Source organism: Dipodomys merriami, unplaced genomic scaffold (genome assembly GCF_024711535.1).
Source record: "Dipodomys merriami isolate MVZ:Mamm:240054 unplaced genomic scaffold, mDipMer1.0.p SCAF_3, whole genome shotgun sequence".
Classification (NCBI taxonomy): domain Eukaryota; kingdom Metazoa; phylum Chordata; class Mammalia; order Rodentia; family Heteromyidae; genus Dipodomys; species Dipodomys merriami.
In genome coordinates, this window is record NW_027204492.1 from 108,288,318 (window position 1) to 108,315,575 (window position 27,258).

The 27,258-nt window shown below is 33.9% G+C and overlaps 1 protein-coding gene across 5 annotated transcripts in view; it reads right to left on the reverse strand.

Annotated features, from left to right (window-relative positions):
• Nucleotides 1-27,258, reverse strand: part of Cnksr2 (connector enhancer of kinase suppressor of Ras 2) — a 220,159-nt gene that overhangs the window by 178,164 nt on the left and 14,737 nt on the right. For all 5 annotated transcript variants that reach the window (XM_070040726.1, XM_070040728.1, XM_070040725.1 and 2 more), the window contains exon 2: nucleotides 8,728-8,891. In XM_070040726.1, the coding sequence (XP_069896827.1) occupies nucleotides 8,728-8,891 (164 nt within the window). The remainder of the gene's footprint in view (nucleotides 1-8,727; nucleotides 8,892-27,258) is intronic.

The following is a 27,258-nucleotide window of genomic DNA, read 5'->3' on the forward strand; positions in this document are numbered from 1 at the left end:
AGTTTCTTTTATAATAAGTATCAGGAAAAATTCTACTTTCTTCAAGAAACTGATTCTTCCACTTTTTAATATGGATTCTGAAACTGAGTTTACTTTTATTTTTTTTATGGCTGCATTTGCTCACACTCAATTTTGAAGCATAGCCAAAAGAACCACAGCGACTTTTTGGTCAGTATATCTCTTTTCGCCCTTTTCTTGGTTCTCACTTTCCAATTTCTAATAATTTTCATTAATTCTTTACATATTTTGTCTATTACAGAAAGGGTTATACAAGTAAATATACACAACAAGCCCCTTTCCACTTAAAAATAGGAAATGATAGTAATAATATTCACTCAAATAAACTTAGGTAAAGTTTTCATAAGTTACAATTAAAATTTAAAACAGTGATTTGGCAGTTATGAAACACATCTAAGAAAGGCTAGATAATATGATTAATGACCATCATATATACTGAACCTTAGCATATGTTACTGTCTATAAAAAATTAAAAGCACAGGGCTGGGAAGGTGGCTCAGTGGTAGAGCGCTTGCCTTGCATGCCTGAGGCCCTGGGTTCGATTCCTCAGCACCACATAAGCAAAAAGAAAAAAGCCAGAAGTGGCGCTGTGGCTCAAGTGGTAGAGCGCTAGCCTTGAGCTGAAGAGCTGAGGGACAGCGCCCAGGCCCAGAGTTCAGGCCCCACGACCGGAACCCCCCCCCCAAAAAAAAAGCACAGAAAAATGACATTCCCATATAGTGGAATTTGTGTTTGAGATGTTGTTTGCCTTACCTTCCTTTCACAATTTAGGACACTGGGTAAACCTCATGGGTTAAGCAAACCATGATCAATACAGATCAGAATTCAGAAAACCACTGCAAATCACCAGGCCACCTGCAAGGGGCAGCCTGGACTACATATTTCAGTATCAATATTCTACTCCTATTAAAAATACAGTAGTGACAACTGGAGCACAGTGGAAAAAAAGAATGAAAGAGGGAAGAAAATAGTCCAATGAATTTAGCGATCTTAAGTGAGCAACCTCTAGGAACCCACTTTATATGAAATTAAAGGGATTACTTTCCAATGTTAATTTAAGAAAAAGAGAACTTAGTGGGAAAGGGGGAGAGAAGAAATCAAGGTTTTAGTGCATAAACATTAAATACCAAATTATATTTGCTAACACTGAAGATTTAGTAGCAATAAAAGTCTGATTCTTTTTTGCTGACATTTTTAGTTTTATTAAAGAATTACTACCAACAGAGATACTTTCTTTCTTCTTCTTTCATGAGAAATGGATGCTGTGTTGTGGCTTGCAAAGTCACCAGTAAATTGCATTCTGTGAAATACCCTTTTGCTTTTAGCTAGGGGTATGGAGATAAGAAGTATTGCCTTAGTTTTAAAAGATGCACGTTTCTCCATTACACGTTTTGCTTCTTATTTGATGTGCAAAGGGAAACTGAGAATTGCTACTGGTGCAGAAAAGTCTTCCTCAGGAAAACAAAACTTAAACTAGAAGTGTACATATCTGCTTTTGTCCTATCCATTACCTATGCATTCATATACTTCACCATTAGCATGTGTGCCAGGAACCAGCCATGATTTAGAACTGATTCAACATAGTCAAGTCTTCATGAATTGGCACCAACTTCTTACTCTTTTATTCTTTCATCTGTATACTTATATATAGCATATACATGAAATAAAAAATTAAGAACATATACAATGGGCTGGGAAGGTGGCTCCGTGGTAGAGTGCTTGCCTTGCATGCATGAGGCCCTGGGTTCAATTCCTCAGCACCACATAAGCAAAAAGTAAAAAGCCAGAAGTGGCACTGTGGCTCAAGTGGTAGAGTGTTAGCCTTGAGCTGAAGAGCTGAGGGACAGTGCCCAGGCCCAGAGTTCAGGCCCCACGACCGGACCCCCCCCCCCCCAAAAGAAAAAGAACACATACAATATATTGTTGGAAATAAAGTTGGCTAAATTCTTACTAGTAGCAAATTCTCATCATACACAATCAAAATATCTGGTACTAGCAGTAGAGATTTTACAGTGATAGTGTCATTGTATTCTAATTTTTAATTGGAATGCATCATGTTGTAGAGGCTATAATATTTTGCTTTATATAAATATGAGTGAGTCCTAAAAGGCTCGTTTTAATCAGATTTTTAGGAAAAAAACAATTTTGAAATGGATAAAGTCAGCAATTATGTTATTAAGGAATAAAGCCTAACATTTCCAAATACCTTAATGTATTATCATGCATAATGCCAATAATATAAATAAAAGGTATATTGTCCAAAAACAATTGAAGAGCTATACATTGAACTCTATATACTTCATTACTTCATTCATGATTTTATTCTTCCAATTAATATTCCTTGTTTTCTATTCATATTAAATAGCATCATACCTTGTAATAATCAATATACTTTTATATCATAAAAAGCTTGCTGCTGCTGGGCACCAGTGGCTCACGCCTGGAAACCTACCTACTCAAAGGCTGAGATCTGAGGATTGTGGTTCAAAGACAGCCCAGACAGGAAAGTCCATGAGACTCTTATCTCCAATAAACCACCAGAAAACTGGAAGTGGCTCAAGTTGGTAGAGTGCTCGCGTTAAGCTAAAGAGCTCAGGGACAGAGCCCAGGCTGAAAGTTCAAGCCCCATGACCGCCCCCACCCCCCCAAAAAAACCCCAGCTTACTGCTTTCTGGAATAACATGATGCAAACTATAGATAGATAGATAGATATACACACATATTATACATATATATATACATATACACACACACACATAAATGCTTAATAAATATGTGCTGCATAAATGAACAAATGACTAAATAAGTCTTCGGTTTTTATCAGGTGCCATAACATTTATTCCCTACCAGGACTAACTTCAAGACAAGGCAGATAAAAATATAGCATAGCTTAAAAGAAACAAAAGGAATTCAGTAATTTTTCTGTCTTTCTTACACTAGGAAGAGAGTCAAAGCCTGTGTAGGTAAGAAAAGAAATTATAGTTCTCTAAAGAAAAGCTGAGCATTACATTCAGTAAGGAATATTAATGTCCTCTATGTGCTCAGCATTGCACTTCAAAAGCAGGAGAAAAAATCCTATGACTTAGACAAAGGTACCTTCCTTAGAGGAGCACACTGTGAATTAGAGGACCACGAGCAAAAATTCTGTAGCCTTTCTTATCATCACTTTCTACTATATGCCATCACATGAGCATTCTTAATTTCCTCTGACAACTTCATGCTCATTCACAATTCTGTTTGCAGGTGAAATTTCCACTTCTACCTACTTCTTTGCCAACATTTTTGCCCAGCAAGGCCATCCTACAGCAAGGCCAATGTAAATGTCACCACTATCTACATGTCTCAGCAGTGATCCTGGCTTTCCTTCTCTGAGATTTTCTTGAAGGCTTTGAATGTCTCTTAACAAGTGTTGTTTTCCTTTGTGGACTTGTATGTCTTGGGAGTATAGACTAGTCTTTTTCATTTTTACATTCCATTTTTGGCATTGTTTGAGCATGAATACATGATTGTCAAAAGAAGAGGAAAAAGTAGAATGTCCAGTACAAACTAGAAAGATAAAGACAATTTCCCATTCCCAACAGTAGATGAGGCATCTTACGTCCTGCATTTATGAATTAAATCAGAATTCTTGGCTCAGAATTTGCTTTAGAATCACTAGAAAACATGTGTGCCATAAATTGGAGAAGATATCTGTATATGTGCATGTGCGTGTGCGTGTGCGTGTGCGTGTGCGTGTGTGTGTGTGTGTGTGTGTGTGTGTGTGTGTGTGTGTGCACGTGCACCAGTACTGGGGCTTGAACTTGGGGCTTGGGAGCTGTCCCTGAGATCTTTTGTTCAAGGCTAATACCCAACCACTTGAACCACAGCTCCACTTCTTCCACTTTGTGGTGAATTGGAGATAAGAGTCTCAGGGACTTTTCCTGCCTAGGCTGGATTTGAGCCATAATCCTCAGATCTCAGCCTCCTGAGTGGCTAGAAATACAGGTGTGAGCCACCAGCACCCAGCTTTTATTTTTTACATCTGTGCTTTGGACTTGCTGATATATAACCATTATAGAGGGGTGAAAACAAATATTTGAATTTTTGGGGGTACATTACAAATTGATATTGCTGAATATATGCAGAAAATTTAAAAAATTAACATCTTTAATTTCATTTCTTTCCAGGACAGTTCATCATATAATGAAGTATTCAAATGAGGTAACTATAAGAACTGTAAGAACTATAAGAACTTTAAGGACTGTAGTTCTTAAACCTAGAATTGTAGAGGAATTAAAGCTTAGCATATGACAGGACTAACCACAGTTCCATGGCTTAAACTTAGAAATAGTCTACTGTATGTCTCTGATATCATACCTTAAAGTAGGTTTAGGTCACAAGAGCCTTGTACATATCCTAAAACTTCAAGCCTACAGTCGTAGACTAACTATATATAACAATGTCAATCATCAATCATTCCTTCCTCAAACTGGCAGTATAAGAGCCTGTACAACATGAGTGGTACATTTATGAGGAACCCTGCTTATCAGATAAGATATTCTTGACTTCAAGCACTGAAACAGTCAACTATTATTGTTCTATATTCCTTAGCAGGACTAGGGTTTGAACTTAGGGCTTTACAGGTACTTTATCAGCTTTACCTAAAGCCATTTTTTTGCTTTTGTTATGTTTTGGACACGGTCCTGTGTTTTTGCTTGGGACTGGCTTTGTACCACTATCCTCCTTTCAATACTTCCCACATAGCTGGAATCACAGATATGTCACACCATATTCAGCATATTGATTGAAACAGAGAGGTCTCACTAAATTTTGCCCAACGTAGCAACAAACCTCAATCCTTCTGATGGGATTGCAGACAAGTACCACTGTGTCTGAACAAATTACTTTTTTTGCCATTCCTGGGGCTTGAAATCAGGGCCTGGGCTCTGTCCTAAACCTCTCTGTGCTCAAGACTAGTCATCTAACACTTGAGCCACAGTGCCACTTCCAGCTTTTTCTGAGTAGTTTATTAGAGATAAGAGTCTCACCAACTTTCCTGCCCTGACTGGCTTTGAACCACGATCCCCAGATCTTAGCCTCCTGAGTAGCTAGGATTACAGACATGAGCCACAAGTGCCTGGAAACAAGTTACTTTTAAGGTGAGGTAAACAGGGAATTCTAAGTCATATACCAATCTCCAATCCACTTTCAATGCATAACCAGAGCCATTCTGATTTACATTTGAAGATTAGTAAGTTACATCGTACTGTGGACTCATACCTTACCTTGAATACTATCTTTTATTTCAGGCATGATTTTAACAATCTAATTAAGATATAGTGCAAGTATCATTCTAGCTGAATTCATTTATTCCAGGAATAGGGAGATAAAAATGATCCCCAAACTATAAGATGAAAAAAATATGACATGACTGAGCATTGCCATTAAAAAAGGCACTGGTGGAGAATCAACTGTTACCAATTTTGTGCTATATATTAGGCGGCCAACAGCATAATCATTTTTTCTTAGATACCTTATAATTTAGTGGAAGAAAATGTCATTGAGCTGATGAATACTCATAAATGTATAATTACAGTGAGGTGAAGGTTAAGGGGGAGAATAGCATCAGTGGGGGCATATTTTAGGATAGGCAAGAATAAGGAAGTAAATCAAGGAAACCTCTATGAGAAAATGACAATGAAGGGAAGAAATAAAAGTGAGAGTCCTATTCTTTAGAAATTATTTTGGTAGTTTTTTTTTTTGCAATGCTAGACTTACTTGCTTTTAATGAAATTTAATAGCATTATTAATGGCCCTGAGTAAAAAGAACATTATCTTTTGCTTTTGTGCTTACTTTCATAGATGTCTTCCTATGAGTGCCTCCTTTTCTTTCCTAACCCAAGTGTCAAATTGTACCCTTTTGTTTCCATACTCTATAGGTCTCTCCTGATGACCTCTTTTCTTTCTATGAAATTAATCTTTATATATTTGAGAGTCCCAAATCTGAGTCATCAGATACTTCTCAGTTTTGCATTTGTCTAATAGTATCTTTCTGTATGATCAAACGTCTCTCAAATTCAACATATTCCAAACTCACTTTATGTTCCCACTAATCTGTTCCTGTTGCTATTGCCTATCTTCATTATTATCAAATGATCTAATCTGTCTCTATAGGTAGAAACATGTTCTTTATCTTTCCTTTACTTCACTTATATTTGTTAGATCTTCTCTAGTCCTGTTACATATGCTTAAGTTAGGATCCTACTCATTGCTTATATAAATTGTTTCAGATATTTTCTGGTGGGTCTCCCTGGTTTCAGTTTCTATCCATACCTTATCTTTTTACTTGCACCATTTAACCATTTCAAATCAAGTATTTTATCATTCTTGGAAGGTTCTTTAATGCTCACACTAGGAATATAAAATAAGTTGTTTTATAGTATGGACGCATACTATCTTTTAAAGTATAATTTCTTCCACTATTTCCCACTGATTTTGTCATATCAAATATCATTTTTGTCATATCAAATATCATTAAAACTCACTACGAATGCTATTTATTCAGTGTGCTCACATATATTGTTTTATCTGAAATGCCTTTGCCCCTTTTCTTCCACAAATGAAACACAGGCACATTCTCCATTAGGCTGCATAAATATTATCTATTTGGCAATATGAAAACATCTAGATATCTTCTTTTCTGTATCCTCATATATTGCTCTTATTTCTATTCAAATAATTACAGTATTAAAATTATTTGCTTGTAAATAAAGATTATTTGCTTGTCATACTCTTCAACTAAGTTTTTCAAAAGGGCAAGAACTAGGTGTTATTTACTCTGACAAGACAGTACTTAGTATACTGATTCTTGAATTAAAATGTATTTAATGATGTACTCATTTGACACTAGTAATTATCATCTCAATAATACTGTTTGTCAAATGTATACAATGTCCAAAGGGACTGAATTAAGCCCTATGCAAAGAAATTCTCGTTTACTTTTCATTTCACCACCAAGAGACAGTTATCTACACTTTAAATAAAATAGCTAAGTTCTGGGTAGAGTTGAGGCCTTTCAACAATCAGTAGCATCAGAAAGAATGACATTGCCCCATTTGTTAGGAAATGGAAAAACTTGGAAATAATTATATTAAGTGAAGTAAGCCAGGCCCAAAGAAACATAGGTCCTATGGTTTCCCTTATTTGCAATATCTAGTGTATGTATGAGTCAAGCAGAAAAAGTCAGATAATGTGATGTCAGGAAAATGAACCCTTAGATATGTATTTTAATGTTTTTTTCTTTCATGCATGTGTTTCTAACACATTTATAAGATTATCTCTTTGTTGCTTTGTATGTCCCTCCCCCACAGTATAACCCCTGCTTTCACTATATTTGATGTCAGTATAACTTGTGGAGGAGATGGGGAAAAACCAGTTGTTTAAGGATACAGGTGGGCCTGTTGCAACAATGAGAAGTACAAGTTGTCATGTCCAAAACGAGCTTTACAATGTCGGTGCGGGGAGGGGGGGGAAGGGGGGTAAGGAGAAGGATTGGGATTGGGGGGGAGGGGGGAGGCTGGGAAGGGATGTGAAGGGTAAACCAAAGGAGAAGGCTGCAATCCTTGGTAAGAAATGTACGCATTATCCTGCCCATGTAATTGTAACCCCTCTGTACAGTATGTTCACAAATAAAATAAAATTAACTTTAAAAAATAATAAAAAAATAAAATAGCTATGGCAGTGAAATTATTTGTCCCAGTATCACTAATTGATATAGAAAAGATTCAAACTCAGTTATTTTATTACATAGCTCATATATTTTCTCTGTGCAGCTCTAGTTCATATTTACGAATAATCAGATTAACTTAAAAACAGTTCAATTAGCATCATCTTATTTCTCCCTGGAAAAAGTATGTTATTCTTCTCAGAATGTCTAATATACTATCAGAATCTTGAAGAAGCCTTATTTTGGCACTGATTTTAACTATACATTGCTCTGTAACATAAGAATGTAACTATATATAATAAAATGCACAATGTTTAAATTTGCCGGATGTATAAGACTTTAAAATAATTTAAGTTTTCTAAAATAAGAATGCTTGTACTTAACATTCTTTTTTTGTTGTAAAGCACTGCTGGGGTTTGAACACAGATCCTCACACTTGTTAGGCAGGTAATTGAGCACTTGAGTGATACTTCCAATGTATGTTTTGTATGTCAGTCCTGAGTTTTTGTTCTCTATGCTAGATTTCTACCAATTGAGCCATACTTCCACTTCCAGCTTCTTGGTGGTTAATTGGAGATAGTCTCGTGGACTTTCCTGCCTGAGCTGGCAGATCAAAGCCTCTTGAGTAGCTAGGATTACAGGCATTGTCTTCCAGTGCCTAGTTATATTTTGCATTCTTGACTTACTAAGTCAAAAATTTTAGAGGAATTGGACCTTATACCTGATTGTATACAATTCTGTATCTAAAATGTTGCTATAAATACTTCCCGTGTGAGCTCTGACTAGTGGATAAATAAAAATCAACAGTTTATTCATAAATTTCTCTGTCATTTAGCACTAGTATAGCAATCTTAAAGAACTAGATTGGCTTGGAATTAGATTTTTTCCCTTATTTGCATTTACATTATTAATAGAAGAGAAAGAAAAGTGGTAACAAATAAGAGAAAACAGAAAAGCAGTCCAAGAGAAGCTAGCTTCTCTTTGTACTAGTTTCATGTCCTTACCAGTGCACATAGAAGGTCAACTGCTTCCAAGATCAGTTCCTGATGGCCAATGCGGCTGACACCAAGATCCTCTAGCTCCTGATGTGTAATGCGAAGTAGCTGGTCCCCACTGATTTTCTCTCTCTCAAAGTTCTTAATGTACTGCTGCAAACAGTCATCAAGACCTACAAAATAAAAAGTATGGAAGATCAGAATGGGGAAAAAATCCAGTTGATCTAAACTGGTGGGCAGGGGCAAAGGAAGTGTTAATTCCTACTATGTAACAAGTTAAGCCCATTTTGACTTTCCATCAGTCCAATTCTCATCTATTTTTTCTCAATCTATGTGTGGGCTACAGCCAGGAAATTATCATTATATTCCTAGTTGTCAGGATTCTTTTTTAATTTTCTCAGCAATTTCTGAAAATCCTTACCTTACTTTTCAGCAGTTCTCTTTACAAAATAAATGGTCAGAATGATGGATCATAAAGTATGCTAACAGGCAGGTTTCCCTACTTTCAATGTTAACTGAATCACATTTTTTCTTCTTTAACCCCGTTTCCTATATAAGACTAACTAATCCACCTTCTTGTACAGGAGAATCCCATATTCTATCACCTTATCTTTAATTCAATAATTAAAAAATTAAACCCTATCTTTGTTTTAACCAATTCCTATCCAATAAATTCTACTATACTCAAACCTCTGATCTTAAAAGAAACTTCAACCAAAACCTTTGCTTCCAACTTGTGTTCACCATCATTTTATTTCTTCATTTAAAGTGTATTCCTTGATCCATTATCATTTGAATTTTACCCAACTCCAAAAGTGGATATTCGCATTAGAGTTTATATTCTTGAAACTATCATTTTCAAAATTACCTGAGAAAATTCACAAATGACTGGCCAGGTTATAGATTGAGTGAACTTTGATTACCTATGAAATGGTCTGGCACAAATGATGTAATAAGACATTAATAAGATTAACGTTCCAGGATTTGCGGTGAGAAATACCAAGAAAATGAAACCAAGTAGTATTGATTATATCTTGGAGAGAGACATGAGGTTATAAAAGCAACACCCCAGCTAAAACTATGAGGAAGTAGAAATGATAAGCAAGTAGCATAAAAGGAAATCAGGTTAGAACAAATGTGCTAAAGGACCAAAGTTTTGTGAAACAGTTAGTATACAACCATCGAGAGTTTTTTCTCTTGAGTCAGTCTTAAAAGCAGCCCAATTCCTGATAAGATCTAGTATTAGGCCACACATTGTTTAAATATATTCTCAAACTTTCTCAACATAACTTGAATTACTTTGTGGTTTCTTAATACTATTATTTTTCTTTCATTCTCTATCATTATTTGCCTATTGGTGAGGGCTGAAATTATGTCATTGTCTATAATGATATGAAAGTCACAGTGGTATTCAAGAGAATTGTTTTCCCAGTGATAGCAATAAGCCAGTATTAAATGAGTTGAAAAGTCTTCAGAGTAGTCTGGCTAGACAAAAGAAGAGAGCAGTCAGAAGATACTGGAAATGTACAGCATTGAGAGTTCATTTTTCTTTCCTTAAAATGTTAGGCAAGATTCAAAAAAATTAATTTGTAGATAAGAACCATTTATCCTTATTGGAAAGGAAGAAAAGAAGAGGAAGATGGGTATAAAGACAGGTATATTATGACTATTAATAGATGAGGGGCTGCCTAATGACTTGAGGTCTACTGCATAAACAAATGTGGGCTAATATCATTACAAATATGTGCTAAATACTTAACACTCAGTACTAATTATAGTGCCACACAACAAAATAGAAATCTTAGTATTTTTTTTTTACTTTTTAAGTCAGTCCTAATGCTTGAACTCAGGTCTTTGTGCTCTTGCTCAGCATTTTTTGCTCACAGCTGGTGATCTACCACCTGAGCCCAAACTGGAGTCATACTTGAAAGGAAAAAAAAGTCTGAGGTTAGTAACAACGGAAAATGGAAGGACTATATGTCAGATACTGCCCAGAATGCTGAATGTAGAAGAGTAAATATGACGCAATCCTTAAGAAAGATGCTAGAAACCAAGATATGTACACGAAAGGATCATTATAACTTCATATATTAAGGGAAGTAGTAATGTATAAACAAAATGACATCTTCTGAAAAAATATATATAGTCAAAAAGATAATGGACCACAAAACTTAAAGGACAGCCACAGAAAATATCATCTAAAAATACCAAGAAAGGAACAGAGTATTAAGATTGTTGTGACAGACAAGTTTTTTTATTGTAAAGGTGATGTACAGAGAGGTTATAGATACGTAAGTCAGGTAATGGGTACATTTCTTTTAGAATAGTGGACACACAAATTTTAAATGCAGCCCAGTACTTCAATGAAATAAGGACTAAGACTCTGAACATTAAAGAGATTGTCAGTGAGTTTATCCATAGTAATACCAGAATGATGGAAATAAAAGCTAGATATATATGGGACTAGGGTAGTGAAGGCTACGTACATAGAAAATATGTTCAGTTTATATAGTGTTTTTTAGAACAGGGAATATATAGGGAGATGCCAAATAAGGTCAAGGAGACTATTATCAAACAAATTTTATATGTAAAAAAGCTAAGACTTGATGAATTAGGTAACCCTCTTAAGTGTACATAGTAACTGACTAGAAAACAATGGTTAAATTCTAGTCCGGGAGAATTTGAAATCTTATCAATTTTGATGACATCAGACCATCTAAAGACTGAAGAAAAAGATTATTCCTTTAGTAAAGTAGATCATACTTTTGCAAAAAGAACAGAGTAACTGGAGGTATAAAAATAGAGTTTAAATGTGAAGAAACGATAATATAGGGCATGGGATGATAAAATAATAATTTTCAACATCAAATGAAAGAAAAAGTATTTAAGTTTACTAAGAACAAACTCTGAATTAGGAGCTTCTAATGAAATATAGTTGAGAGTACTCAATTGTTACTCAGTCTGAAGTTGCATGATTAAAATGGATGAAGGGAAAAACCTGCGAATAATTTTTTATTTAACACTTAAACCAGTAAAATACATGCTGAACTGAGAAACTTCTTTATGTTCTTCAATGCCATCTTTTATAGTTGTCCTCCTACAAATAAGCAGTCTCTCTATGACGAACAATACACAATTTGTTTTCACAAGGATTCTCAAGAGAACCAAGCAAAATAGAAGAGTCAGACAATTTTCTTCTAGATCTCTTCTCAATTACTGTCCTGATTTATTTTAGAAAAGACTAAACTTTAAATAATTTTCTATTGTTTCCATAAAGCAGAATTGATACTACTGTGCAACAGTAATAATGTTCATTTATTATGTGGGCCAATCACTAACAATATGCACTTTACACATATTTTCTCATTTAATCATTAAAATAATAGTATGACTTTTATATCTTGATTTTGCAGATAGGAAAATTGAAATTTAGGGAACATACACAGAATTCCACAGCTTATACATGATGAAGCAAGGTCTCATGCCAAGTTTATTTATTTATTACTGGAGGAGAATTGGAAAGGATTATTTATAAACCTCTAGACTGGTCATCTGAACTGTACCAAAAAGTCATTGTCAAAATTATTTTTCTGCTGTCAAATTATTTTTGGCTGATACCTGTAATCCTAGCTACTCAAAAGGCTGAAACCTAAAGGATCACAGTTCAAAGAAGCCCAGGGAACATAAGTTTGTGAGATCTAATCTCAAATAAAACAGGAAAATGTTGGACTGAAGGTGTGGCTCAAGTGGTAGAGTGTCAATTGTGAGCAAGCAGAACAAGAGTGCCTATAATAAGGGAAGTTGACCAAATTAGAAATATTAAGAGTAGGTTTTCTAGGAAAAGTGTAGAAATAATTGAGGCCTAAAGATGAGTGGGAATCAACTAGATAAAGGGCAAAGTATTAGACACAGGAAATAGTGAAGATCCATGAATTGGAGACAAGATGGAGAATATGAGGCACAAAGGAGTTTAGGCCAGCATATGATTAAAGGTTGTGCTTAGATCTGTGTTGTGAAAAACTTTTTGCCTTCAACATGTAGAATGATGACTTGTAGCAACATTGCCCTTTGTCAAAGGAAAGATCATCTTCAGTTGGAACTAATCTTCCAGTATGGCACCTTCTCTTGATTATTTATTTGAACTTGGCCTGTTGAAGCATACAGATTTTCCAAACGTGTCTTTTCTTTGACCATTTAATTTCTCTGCCCAGCTGCAATACTCGTTACTACATTCCTACAAAGGTAAGAGAAAGACCTACAACGATAACCTATTTCATACATTTGTAAGAACTATACCCACGGTCTATTAACCCAGTTTCAGTAACACAGAGGTAAGAATTGCCTTTTGATGTTACAGTGAAACATTTTTAACTCAGACATACAGAACTCACTATTCCAGACTGAAGTAACTTCCATGAAATAAAAACTCTAGAGTAAAATTAACTGCAGAAACAAATGGCCCATCCACTATTAAACCTGATCTTAGTTCATCTACTATGATCCTTCCCTTATGGACAAATCTTACCTACTATTTTGAAGCTTCCTCCATTGTTACACAAAAACTTTATCATACTACAAAAGAATCTCAACCATTGGGATCCTCTCCTAAGAATATCTTCCTTTGGTCTCACTCGGTGTGAATGCATAGAAACCTCTATAATTTATCATGTCCCAGTGTATTTTTTACTTGTAGATTTATAGGCACATTCTAGTTACTGCAAATGAAAGAAACCATGCAACTTACATGTCTTTGAGTCTGGCTTACTTTGCATAATATAAGTTTTCCAAGTCTTTCTATTTCCTTATGAATGGTAGAATATTATTCTTTCTGGTGGATGAGTAAAATTCCTGTGTGTGTGTGTGTGTGTGTGTGTGTGTGTGTGTGTGTGTGTGTGTGTGTGTGTGTGTGTGTGTGTGTGTGTGTGTGTGTGTGTGTGTGTGTGTGTGTGTGTGTGTGTGTGTGTGTGTGTGTGTGTGTGTGTGTGTGTGTGTGTGTGTGTGTGTGTGTGTGTGTGTTCCACATTTTCTCGATCCATTATTCGACTGAGGGACATCTGAGTTGATTGATCAAAGATTGACTAATGTAAAAAAGAACTGTCTTTTTCTGCAAAAAAATGTTGAGATTATCATCAAATAGGAAAATAATGATGATTGCTTATATACACATATATATATACACCTAAAGATATGTTTTGGATTATTTATTTAAGTATCCATATCTTGGATATTGTAAACAATGATGCAATGAACATGATTGTGCTGATAGTGTGGCCTGGATTGTGCATCTGATCATATAAAATAATATTTATTGAAATGAACTACAGGAGATGGAAGCAAAAAAATACTGTTGTTTTTGTTTTCTATTCCTTTTGTCTTGTTTGTTCATTTATCTGTCTGTGGGAGGGTAAGGAGGGAAAGAAATGGCAAGAAAAAGGGTGAACAAATGTAGCAGTGATACTAAACACTATGCTGAGAATGAACTCTTACCACTTTTGAGTGGGAACAGGGAGAGAGCAAGGGAAGAGGTCACATTGTTCAAAAAGAAATGTACTTTTTATCTGACTTACATAACTCTAAACCCTCTGTACATCACCTTTACAATAACAACAAAGAAAGTTAAAAAAGGAATATCAACATTATTGAATATATAATAATTTCCCCAGGAGGAAACGTTTTAATATTTTATCATTTTTTTATGATTCTGAAAACAGGTTCTAAAGTATTAGGCCCAATTTAACTTTTAGTAAACATATATTTTGCATTTAATATTAGACTATCAGTTTTACTGAAAACTAAAATTAAAACAAAGTGTGAGCCTTTGATCAGATGTCAGAATTTATTTTCTTAATTAAAATAATCTTATATTTACCTTACAGCTATTTCTGATAGGGTGACTAAAATGGAGACATTCAATTTTATATTCATTTGCTTCATATATCAGAATCAATATGTAACATCATACAACTAACTTAACAGCAAAATAATTCTTGTTAAACTAATATATAAATCCTCCTTAAACTAGAAATAGAGGGTTTTAGAAACCTTATTTTCCCCAAAAGTCCATAAGGTAACTTTAAATTAATTATAATATATTAAATTAATTATAATAGCCTACCTGGAGACTGTACCTGAGCTCTTGTTCTCAAAGCTAGCTCTCTACCACTTAGGCCACAGCTTCACTCCTGGCTTTTTGATAGTTAATTGGACCTAAGACTCTCTCAGGTTTGTATGCTTGGGCTGGCTTTGAAATGTGATCCTAAGATTTCAGTTTCCTGAGTAATTAGGATTACAGGCCAGCTACCAGTGTCTGGTTCCCCCCCCCCCTCATTTTCAACATATGCTCAAAGCACTCTCACATATATTGCTGTATTTTTGTTTTTCCAGTGTTTAACTATTTGTTCAAAGGAGTTTCAATTCAACATGTCAGTTTATGAGTACAAAGCAGCTTGATCACTTTCATTGATTTTCCATTCCATTGTTTTTTAAATTTTATGTGGGCACACAACATCTGGGGATCCAAATAAACTCTAGATTCTGATTTGGTTGGTCTAGGGAGGGTTTCATATTTTGTATTTCTATTTGAGAGTTCAAATAGCAATGGACATTAGCAGATCAAAGATTGACTAATGCAAAAAACAATTGTCTTTTCCTGCAAAAAAAGTAATGAGGTTATTATCAAATAGGAAAATAATGATGATTGCTTATATACACATATGTATACACAAAAAGATATATTTAGGATTATATATTTAAGTATGCAGCCATTTTGTTATTGGAGTCACCATTCCCAATTAAGAATTGTATAATGATACTCAAGAATCAACAAATATTTGTCATGAATTTATAAACCATAAAGAAACACATTTCTCATGTTGTAAGCTAAGCAAATTGTAGAGAGAAAAAAAAGCTACTCCATACTAATTGTAATTATGCTTATTCAAACAAGCCCTAATTGTATGTTTTAAGAATATTTAGAAAACTTCCCAATTTTCCAAAAAGTAAAGTCTGAGGAGAATTTCACCAGCCTAAATGAGCAATAATTAGTCTCACCCAACACAATATTGTTAGTATCAATTATAAGAGTACAGTGGAAGTTCTTCAAAAACAAAGAAAAGAAAGCACAAACAATACAAATTCATGTTCTTTATTATCAAGCCTTTCTCAAAAATCTCCAAAATTATGTCTTCTAATATTTCTTATAATTATTTTCTGCTCAGTAAAATTCTCCAGTATGACAGCATTCAATTACAATTAAGGTCTACTAACGAATCAAGCCTAAAGCTGTGAGAGGGTAATTATTCCCTTGGTTCTCTCTGGGCTCCAAATTATTACAATCGGGTTGGAATAATAAATGCCTGAAAAATAAGAAAGGAATGAGGAAAAAAGTTCTACAGAGATAACTTACCTAATACTGTGTTGAAGAAACAAGTTAACAGTTGCACTTCTTTTTTTAATTGTATAAGCATTGCCTCCCAAAGAGGCAGCATTGCTTTTCTAGTCACAAATCAACTGCTATAACATTTGTTTCTTTGCAGGCTGCAATTGCTTGCCAAAAATTCAAAAATTAATTTTTAGATGACATTTGCAAAGCCCAAGTCATAATTTACTACTACACTCATATTGGCAACCAAACAGTTAAATGTTTGAACTAAATGTTCTTATAATTCTCCTGCTTGAATTACTGCTCAAAAGCCTGATTTCATAAATAGGAATTTTTAAGAAGGGCATACATAAGTTTGCCCAGGTCTGAGAATTTAAAAACTACTTGACATAAGTGTAGTTTCTAAGGTAAGTAGGTAACTTAAGCAATTAGCTCTTCCAGGAAAGGAAACTAAGCAAGAAAGGGGAAAGAAATGTGAGGAGGTTAGGAAAGGGGCAAAGTCACAACACATATAATGATTTTATATTTTGTAAAGTACTACTCAAGAAACTACTTAGCTTGGCCCAACAAGAGTGCATTCACTCATCCACCTAGGAGAATTTGGTCACTGCCTGAAACAGCTGTGCAAACAATCTTTTAGCAAGTTTTCATTTCAATTGAGTCCCAAATTTCTCCATTGGTGAATTTCAATCAAAAGACCCAGAGGGATGAAAGATTTGCATACACAGAAATATAACTGCCTGTTAGAGAGGCCTATACTCAAGATAGCTATAAATCAAATTGTGAAGGCAATGGAAAATTAATCAAGAGTGACAGTGGATATCTATAAACTAAGAGGTATTTTCTGTACTGTTTTGCAAGTGTCATAATACAGGAAGAAAAGTAAAACTTTGTGAAAGCTATAGAAAATACTAGCAGACAGTCCTAAATTAATGTACATGAGAAAGATTAATGTTGTTTTTCTAATTTTATAGTTGAACTGATCTGCTCTTTCTCCAAAGGCAAAATTTCATGATAGCTTTTTTTAATTTTCTTTTTTTTTGAGGTGCTAGGATTGAATCCAAGGTTTTGTGTATGCTTAGCAAACCCTCCACCACCGAACTAAATCATCAGCCTTTGTGATAACTTTAAACAGTGAGCTATTGAATTCAAGGTGTTTTTCCAGAAATATGATTTTTTCTAAGTAATTTACAGTGAATAAGAACTTTCCACTTCAAGATAGAAAATAAAGAAATATATCAAAATAGTAACAATACAAGAAAACCTGTAATTACTTTTTATTGTCATCAGTCACCCTGGAAACCTGTTCCCCTAGGTTATAGTATAGAATATAAAAAGTCATTTAAGAAGAGTGTGATTCATTCAATGATGATAAAGGCAACTTTAAGTTGCTGTTAAAGTTTTATACACTTCTGGTTATGAACAAGGCACTCTAATCTTGACTTCCTAGTGCTATAATCCATTAAATGGAAAGAATGCAAAATGGAACCTTGCATTTCTATTCAAAACTGAGTCATGTCCTCCTAGGAAAATTTTATATATCTGACTTCATCACCTCTCATAATAATTCCAAATCTTCTCAAAAAGGTTAAAACAGTAATCAAAATTGTTTCTGCTTGAATAAGAGGGGACTCATTTGTGGGGCAGCAATCATTGGTAATCCTGTGAGAATACAATTAGAAAAAAGGAAGAAACTATTCTCCAACATATATAGCATATGCAAGGTTAACTAAATCAAGTTTAGACAGTTAATACTTAAATTAGGTACATTACTTCTATAAGATTTATTTTCTTTGTCCTTCTCTTCAACTTTCTAACAGCTCTAAAGAGTATATTAGCAATACTTTTATATTTTCTTCCAAATATCTTACAGCTCTGAAATTGATCTTAAAAATAACACAGCTCCAATCTATATTAAAAAACTAAAGCCTCTGTGTAAGTCTATCAAATGGGACTATAGTTGGTATTCTCTGAGATATAATGGTCACAAATTCATTAACAGTTATAAGAGCAAATCAATGAAACTTCAGTTTGTGGTTCTCATACCCTATAGATATTATCTTAAAAAGGTAATAAGCATTTACTTTTTGTTATATAAAAGAATAGGTCCTTTGCTAGATTATTAGATAAAAACTTCCTTTAAATTTGTACAGTGAAGGTGAACCGTGATTTAGCAATATATTCCATACATATTTCAAAACCCCTAACAGATTGTATTTTAAATTCACAATTTCTACAAACTATAGAGAAGATACTGACTCTTCTCCCTTTCATCATTGGAATACCAACCAACAGAAGGGGATATCAGAATCTTAATGGAAGACTCTAATCCAGATAGAAGTTGTCCAGTGGTCCTATATTCAACAGTTCATTATTCTTGGAGTCTTAGTTAAAGAAATAGTGGAAGATTACATAAAATTTCTTCCAGGAACTTCTTAAATAACAGAGGAACAGCTTTAGATTTCCCAATAATTTGGTAACAACAATGTCAATCATAATAGTATTTATAAATAAACTGATACCATTTCAACACATAATTGGACTTTGAATACCTACAATTACATTGTAATAAACATCATACAGTAAGCTAATTTATAAACTAATTCACAAAGTTCAAACAAATACAAATGGAAAAAATCATCCTCTGTAATATTTTTTCTTTGTAGAAAACATGAAAAAGTCCATGCTGGTGGTTCATACCCATAATCCTAGCTACTCAGAAGGCTGAGATCTGAAGATCAGGATTCTAGGAAAAAATTGTGAGACTCTACCAATTAACCAGCAAAATCCAGAAGTGGGGGTGTGATTCAAGTGGTAGAGCACCAGCCTTGAATGAAAAGGCCAAACAACAGCCTAAGGACCTGAGTTCAGTGTCTACTAATAGCACAACAAAAAAGAAAATAAAAGAAAAATATGAAGAAAACCTTTGAGCCTCAGAAACCATAAAAGATTATTTCCTTAAGCTAGCTTTTCCAAACCAGCTGTTTAGATTTACGTAATTATGAGATACTTCTTTATCACAAAACTTGATAAAATATAAGCATTAATATATTGTTTAAAGAAGGTTTATAAAACATATAAATACACTTAGAACATTCAGACTCATCATGATCAACAGTAAAATTCAAGTACTATTCTCAACTAAAGGTTAAAAATATTTACGTTGGGCTGGGTACAGGTGGCTCACATTAGTACTCCTAGCTACTCAGAAGGCTGAGATCTGAGGATCACAGTTCAAGCCAATCAAGTCAGAAAAGTCCATGAGACTCTTTCTCAATTAACCACCAAAAAATAAGTTGGACATAGAGCTATGGCTTAAGTGGTGGACCTCTAGCCTTGAGCACAAAAACTCAATGCCCAGGGCCTGAGTTCAAGCCCCAAGACTGGCATAAAAAAAGAATATTTACATTGAAGAATAGTCCTAGAAATTACTGAGAGTCAAGAGAAGAAAGGGCTTAGGGATATTAGAAAAAAATCAGCAATGCACAGTATTAAGTTATTTGGAAAATTAAAGAAAATTAAATGAAAAATATTAGATGAAAATGAAATTTTCTTTAGGTGGCCAAACATATGTATAGTTCATAAATTGCTTATACAAAGTAAAGCCAACCAGAAAATGGGATGAAAAATCCCATTCCTAATGGGAATAAAAACCAGTAAAACTATCCAGGAATAACCCTAATAAGGTACAATAATTCTTAAAATTTGCCAACTTTCCTTGAAGGACATAAAAGAAAATCTTAATAAATGAGGAAGGATTAAAAACAATAATATATAGATATTATTTACTATAAATTAAATTCAGTGTTAAGCTGTTATACAGAAGGAGTGAGTCATTGTCATGTCAAATTCCCATACTAGTTTTAAAACTTGCAAATCTCAATGTCTTAACACAACAAATATATAAAACAAAACTAACAATAAAAACAACAAAGTAACACGATTCCTTCAAAAGTGAAAATTTTCATAAAAGCAGATTCTAATGATAGAAAAGTGAATGGAATCCCAAAGAATTCAATAGAATCATTTTAAGAATATCAACAAAATCAAAAAGGATACAATCACTGAATGATTTAAAAGAAAATACCCTTAAACAGTTGACTGCAATAAGGAAAGACAATGAGGGATATGAAAGAGGAATTTGTGGAAAAGCCTGAACAAAATTAAAATTCCAGCAATGAAAAGGTCATACTCAAACAAAAAATCTCACTTGAGCCAAATGTTTATGCTTGTAATCTTAGCTACTAAGGAGACTGAGATCTGAGGATTGCAGTTCCAAGCCAGCCCAAGCAGGAAAGTCCACTTAACCCCCAGAAATCAGAAGTGGAGTTGTGGATCAAAGTGTTGGAGCACTGGCCTTGGGGCCCAGGCCCTGAGTTCAAGCCCCAGGATGAACAAAACAACAAACAAACAAATAAACAAAACCCCTTAATTTGAAAGCCCCATCAATGGTCTGTACCAAGGGGAAAGACAGAACAGGATTTGAAGACAAAGAAGATAATGGAGAACACTGAGCCAATAATAAAAAAATAAGAAAGTAAAAATATACAAGACCACTAGGACACAAATAATAAACCAACCCTATGAATCATCAACATAGAAGAAGGAAAAGAAGTACAAGGCATAGAAATTAAAAATAATAGCAGAAAAAGTATGGTAAAATACTTTCTATATACGTGTATATGTATGAAAATGCAACAATATGAAAATGGAAAATGTTTGCTGAGATTGATTTAGGAAGGGAAGCAGGGAGGAGAGAGTAAAACAGAGAGTGACTGACCAAGATGTAGTGTATAAATAAACTGTTACGTTCAAACGAAACCCCTTGCACAATTAATTCATGCTACTAAAAAGTGAAAACATATTGGAAACAACATAATAATCCTTATTTCTATGGTATTTAATTATCAACTACATCAACCATAGGACTATAGCCATTTGTGTACTTTTATGATAGTACCAAGATCATATTTGTATATTGAAAACTGTTATGCTTTATTTTTAAAATTCAATAGATTTTAAAGCTAGTTTTGTGGGACTTCTTTAAATTTCCTATAATAAATATTTCTTCCACACAAAATATGTGTATGGTGAAGAATCACTAGTTAACTCCTTGGTCCTTAACTTTCAGGCATCAGCCACAGTCACAGTATAATTTAATGCTTTCTGTCTTGTCAACATAGAATATGAGCTATATTTAATATGTTACAGGCTTTGGCAAGTAAATAATTAAGTTCATATAAAAATTTAGAGGTTGAACTGCTAAGGTATATAAACATAGGGAGTATATAAGGTATATAAGCATAGGGAGTGAGTCAACTCTTTAAAAAGTAACACTATTAAGAATTTATAACTTGCATAGTGGTAGTTGAAAAAGAATAAATGTACCTGGTAATAGGACTGACAGTACTGGTGGAGAAATTATTTCCCTTATGATTACATCTGAAAAATGAGGGGGAATTCTGCTATGCCCTACTGTATACTTAAATCTTGGATTTTCTAGTGCATTTGTGGCTTAATTTTTCTATATTTAGATCTCTAATATACTTGAATGCTCTTTAATGTATTTGGAGGCTATTTTTATGTACGATGCAAGGTATAGATGACTTTATATTTAAAACTTCATTAAAGTACTTTATACGAATGTAAGGAAATACATGTGTTATCTTTTTCCAAGTGCTTATCCCATTTTCAACAAAACAGAACCATTTTTATCATTGCAAAATAATTCTTATCCACAATAATTTAAGATATCATTTGTATCATATAGTATTACTGCATGTACTAGGGTCTAGTTGTTCTATTTATGCAAACATACTGCTTTTATTATATAGATTTTATAATGTTTAATGTATACTAAAACTAGTCTAGCTTCTATATTTTCCATATTTTACCATGTTTTCTTGGATATTAGTCTGACAACTTAAGCTTAAGAATTCAATTATGATTCTTTATCTCCTAAACATAATTAAGATTATAAGCAACACAAAAAATTTAAACTATGTAAAGTATCACAATTTCACTGTTTACTTTTAGCATCAATACTTAAAAGCTAACTAAATATAAATTTGTTTCATGTTCATGCTACCTGGGTTGTTGCATATAGAAGACCCTGGGTTCAAGCTCCAGCCCCAGCATTAAACCAAAACCCCCAATCAGGAACAAATCTCAATGTTTTTTTTTCAATTCATCACTGTATAAGATGCTTTAGTTTTAACATAATAGTATAGTTTAAGTTTAAGCTAAAGCACACAAATTAGTTAAAAACACAATTATGATTTCAAAGCCGTTGTTCCAATACATCACATAGATTTTAATTTTTAGACTCTAAAATTGTTTGTTCCTGCAATTTAGATATTTGAGATATAGTTCAGCTACATTGTGTTCCAGTTCACCATTTGCCATGGAACATGAAGAGCCCAAGTAGCTGCCAGTGATGTGAACTTTTCCTATTGGCTTTGAATGTGTGACTCAGTGTTGTCCTGAAGTGACAATGCTTCTATGGTGGCAGAAAAATCGCTATTAGTCCATCTTTAATAGCAGTTATCAAAAAATGGGCATAATAGGCTGGGAAGGTGGCTCAGTGGTAGAGCGCTTGCCTTGCATGCATGAGGCCCTGGGTTCGATTCCTCAGCACCACATAAGCAGAAAAAGCAGGAAGTGGTGCTGTGGCTCAAGTGGTAGAGCGCTAGCCTTGAGCTGAAGAGCTGAGGGACAGCGCCCAGGCCCAGAGTTCAGGCCCCATGACCGACAAAAATAAATGGGCATAATGAGATGGTCTGTACTCCAGTGGAGAAGTTATATATATTTGCCTTTATTGAAGAATAAGAAATCTTGTAAACTACCTAAAAATTAAAATACAAAAATTCCTAAAAGACAGTAAATATCTTTAGAATACATGTTTAAAAGAGAAATAAAATAGTTTCAAGTAAGAAAATACTTTACATTTTCAATTAGTTATTCAGACTCAACAGCACACATAATACAACAGACCTACATAAAATTAAAGTCGAAAAGAATCTTTCAATATATTGTTATTTTGTTAAACTGACTTATTTAATCATGTCTCCCTCTTTAGCAACCATAAATTTACTTTAAAACAATTACAAGCTGGGAGTGGTAGCTCATGTCTGTAATCCTAAACTGGGAGGTGAAAATCTGGAGGATCATGCTCTAGGCTAGCTTGGGCAGAATGTCTACAAGACACCATGCCAACTAATAGCTGGGTATAGTGGTGTTTGCCTGGTGATCTTACATTATGGGAGGCTGAGAGAAGAAAGATTGCAGCTTCACGTCAGTCTAACCACATATACATACGTACAACAAAAAGTTCACAGGGCCCCATCTCAACATAAAAGGCTGGACATGGTGGCATGCACATGTCATAACAGCTAGAGGGGAGAATCTAAATAGAATTCAGGTAGGCCTCTAAAAATATGATATATTATTGAAAAACCAGAGCTTTTATATAATAGGTTCTTAATTATGCCAATTTTGCTACTGGCAAGAGTATAAAGGGCTGGAGGTGTGGCTCAAGCCCAGTCTAACAAGCACTATGCCATGAATCCAAACCTCAGTGCTGATGAAAAGAGTAGTAACAATTACGAGAAATCACTATGGTCACCTAACTTACATACCTTATTAAACGTCTGATAAATGTAGATGAAACATCATAATGAAACCCATTATTTTGTACAATGTATGTTAATTAAAATAAAGTGAATAAAAATAATTTTAAAAGTATTAAAAGTTAAGGACTCATTTATTCTAATAGATTAATTCCAGCAGTATTATTGAGGTTGCTTAAATAATACTGACAAATAGTAGTTAAATACTATACATACAAAAATTATGATACATATTAATTTCTGGTACAGATATATTTTAATAATTAAAGTAGAAATTTATTTTGCAAAGTGAATTACAATGAATTATTCAGCACAATAAACCACAGATTCAGTTCTAAATGTACCTCATAAGGTGCTGTGCGTGAAGATTTGTGTTCAATCCTGTTGTGCAGGCCTACGCTAACAATCAGCAAAGCTTTAGAAAATGAGATTTCAAACCTTTGAGTCAGAGCACACAGAGATTAGAGACCACTGGGAAAACTTTTTCTAGCAGTTAATAGCAATTTAACTCTCTATGGATAGCCTTTGACATGATCAGAATCTTAATTCAATTATGATGAAATGAAATCTAAAGTAAACATTCTTAATAAGGGGATTATTCTATGAAGTAGGCCTGTTGTATGTTAATCAAGAGGGTTTCTAGTTTGATACAAGTGATCAAAGAATTCACCATTTTTTGTTCCTAACAGATACGTCCTTACAATAATGTAAAGATCTATGCAAGATATTATTTCTGAGCTTTCATTTATTGGGTTGTCATACTAATTTTACTACTAGAAAGATTTGTGAGTCTCTTAACGTCTCTGGATTCAGTTCCTTACATGTAATATGATGGCAAAGGACCAGATGATCTCTAAAAATTCTTCCTAGCTCTTATTTTCTATAAATTCATCTAATAGAGACTGAACGGAGAATAAGAGTGTCAGTGTGCAGGGAAGATAAGCAAGGTGTCTTATTTATAGTTACCAATGATTTTTAAGTAATGATGTGTCTCAATAAGGAACAAAAGAACCATATTGGAATTGGTGTGCAAAATCTCCCTATTAAATATGACTAAAACCACATATGTTAAAAGCTGTACCAAAATAATTATAATAATTATAATTTTTCTAAAAATTTAAGGGATATACTTATTTAAAAAGAAAAAAACAAGAATAATAAAAATACATGGCTTATTAGCTAAGGAACTTCCCAAGAAAATCTGTAATGGAAACTGGCGTAAACCTGAGGGATTCAAATCCATCCAAAACCGAGGAAATACACTTTCTATTCCACAGCAAGTGTTTATGTGTTTGTGCTCAGCATTTAACTACTGGAGAAAATAAAATTAAGCAAAAGAAATTCAGACCACCCAATTGTCACTAGAGGTCACTAAAGTAGATGTAAATAAAATCAAGAATGCTCACCATTCAATGTTTCTAAAACAGAGGAATAATGAATTAAGAAACTTAGATTCATAGAATATTAGAATTTTAAAGGAAAACACATTCAGTATTTTTCATAGGAAAAGAATCAGAGCTACAAAGCATATGTCCTCGGTAACTCATAAAAGTAGAGCTGTCTTTTCTAGGCATGATGGCAAATGCCTGTAATCTCAGCATTTGGGAGTTGAGACAGGAAGATTGTGAGTTTGAAGCCAGGCTTGCTTACATAGTGAGACTCTATCTCAAAAACAGCAAACAGGGAAAACCCAGTAAAATGTCTCAACAGCATAATATCTTGTTCTTAAAGGTATTTATTACTTTGAAACTTACATGGTTTTAAAAACTGAGTTATGAATGTTTCAGGGCCAAATGCTTCCTATAAGAAAATCCAAAATATTTTCATATTTTGAGTGAAAGCAAAAAAGCCTGGTATAGTCTTATTTAGAATCATAGAAATACCAAAAAGCTTGAAGTAACAATAATAACAGTGAACAATATTTCTCAAGAGCATTAAAGTCAACATGGTTATATTGCCATCTTCCTCCAAACTTCGCTATTCCGATTTTTAAAGACAATACATTTCGACATTTAAAAATGCATCTAACTATAATTTACATATGAGGTGACATCATTTACACAAGATGTTCTGTTGTTTCCCAGCAACAGATCATTCTTCCATACAAGATCATTCTTCCAAGGAAAACTCAAATGAAGGTCAAATGTAAGAAAGAAAAAAACAAAACTGCTGGTGATAATAAAAATTAAAATCCAGTATGGAAGTTTTGGAAAAAGTATGCTTTCCAGCAACTTTCTGTACTGTCTATGCTTTCTGTACAACATGGGAACCAATTTACAGTCTTGCTGCTTCACAATTGTTCTCAATCCAAATACCACTTAGGACATATGAATGAGAAAAGGCATTGTTTTGCCAATGATTCTCCATTGTTTTCAGTGATCCAAGCTCACATGAATTAATTTGTTTGTTTCATACAATTGAGTGCTTCTCCCATGAAAAGTCCATGCATTCTGTCTCTTAAATGGAGCTCTAGTACTCATAAGTGCCTATTATATTCATTGCACAGATCCAATGTTTAGCAAGCATTTTGATCACTGAGGCTACAACCTTTGATTATAAAACACTTACATGCTAAAATTCTGCCAAAGTCATTTCTGCCAAAATTTAAATGATCATGAACATTCTAATAAAATAATGCTGAGAAGCACCAAGGAACCACAATATATAGATTCTACCACTGAAATGAGGCCTAAACCGATTCACACTTTGTCATGGGTGGCAGAGATATTGACAGCAATGTCTTAGGACCTTTGTATTGAGTTCTTTTGTAGTAAAAGTAGGATATACCAATTCTAATCATTAGGCTGGAGCCATTAAGGAATATTGTGATTCAAATAGGTAAAATATAATTTAGAGAGAAATGCTCCAACCAGGCTGTTAGAGGAAGAAGTAGCTACACAGGTGATAAAAGTGAGTAGGAAACAAAGGGTTCCCAAGAGAGATCCAGTCATCTGAAATCCATACAAAACACATTTCAAAATCAATATAATCTTCTTTGCATGCCATATCTTAAGGGAAACATATGTGAACTATATCCAGTAATTTATTTCTAAGTTGGAATACTTAAAAATGCATTCCTTTGAATTTTCCATGAAGGCCATTTTTATTGCTTCCAAGATAAAGGAACCAATGGCTTAAGAAGTAGAAAGATGCCATTAGGTATATAGCATAAAAAAACAAGATCCCCATTTCAATTCCTACCACTACAAAATAACCCAAAACAACCCCTAACAACAAAAGAAGTAGTAAAAGTATGACTTAGGCATATATGGAAAATATAGGACAGAATTTAGGGTGAACCACATATTTTCAGGCCCAACTCAATACTACAGTTAATTTGTATTTTATTTCATATAAATTGCTTCTATTAAATACCTGACACATTAGTCCACTTTATTCATTTGAATGAAGTGTAGAAATGAAAGAAGAGAAGGCTAGGAGACTGACTCTTCTGACAAGGCTACAAGTGAAAAAGATGTTTTCAGAAGCATTGAAAAGCATCAGCAGGCATTTTCATTTGTGAAAGGAAGA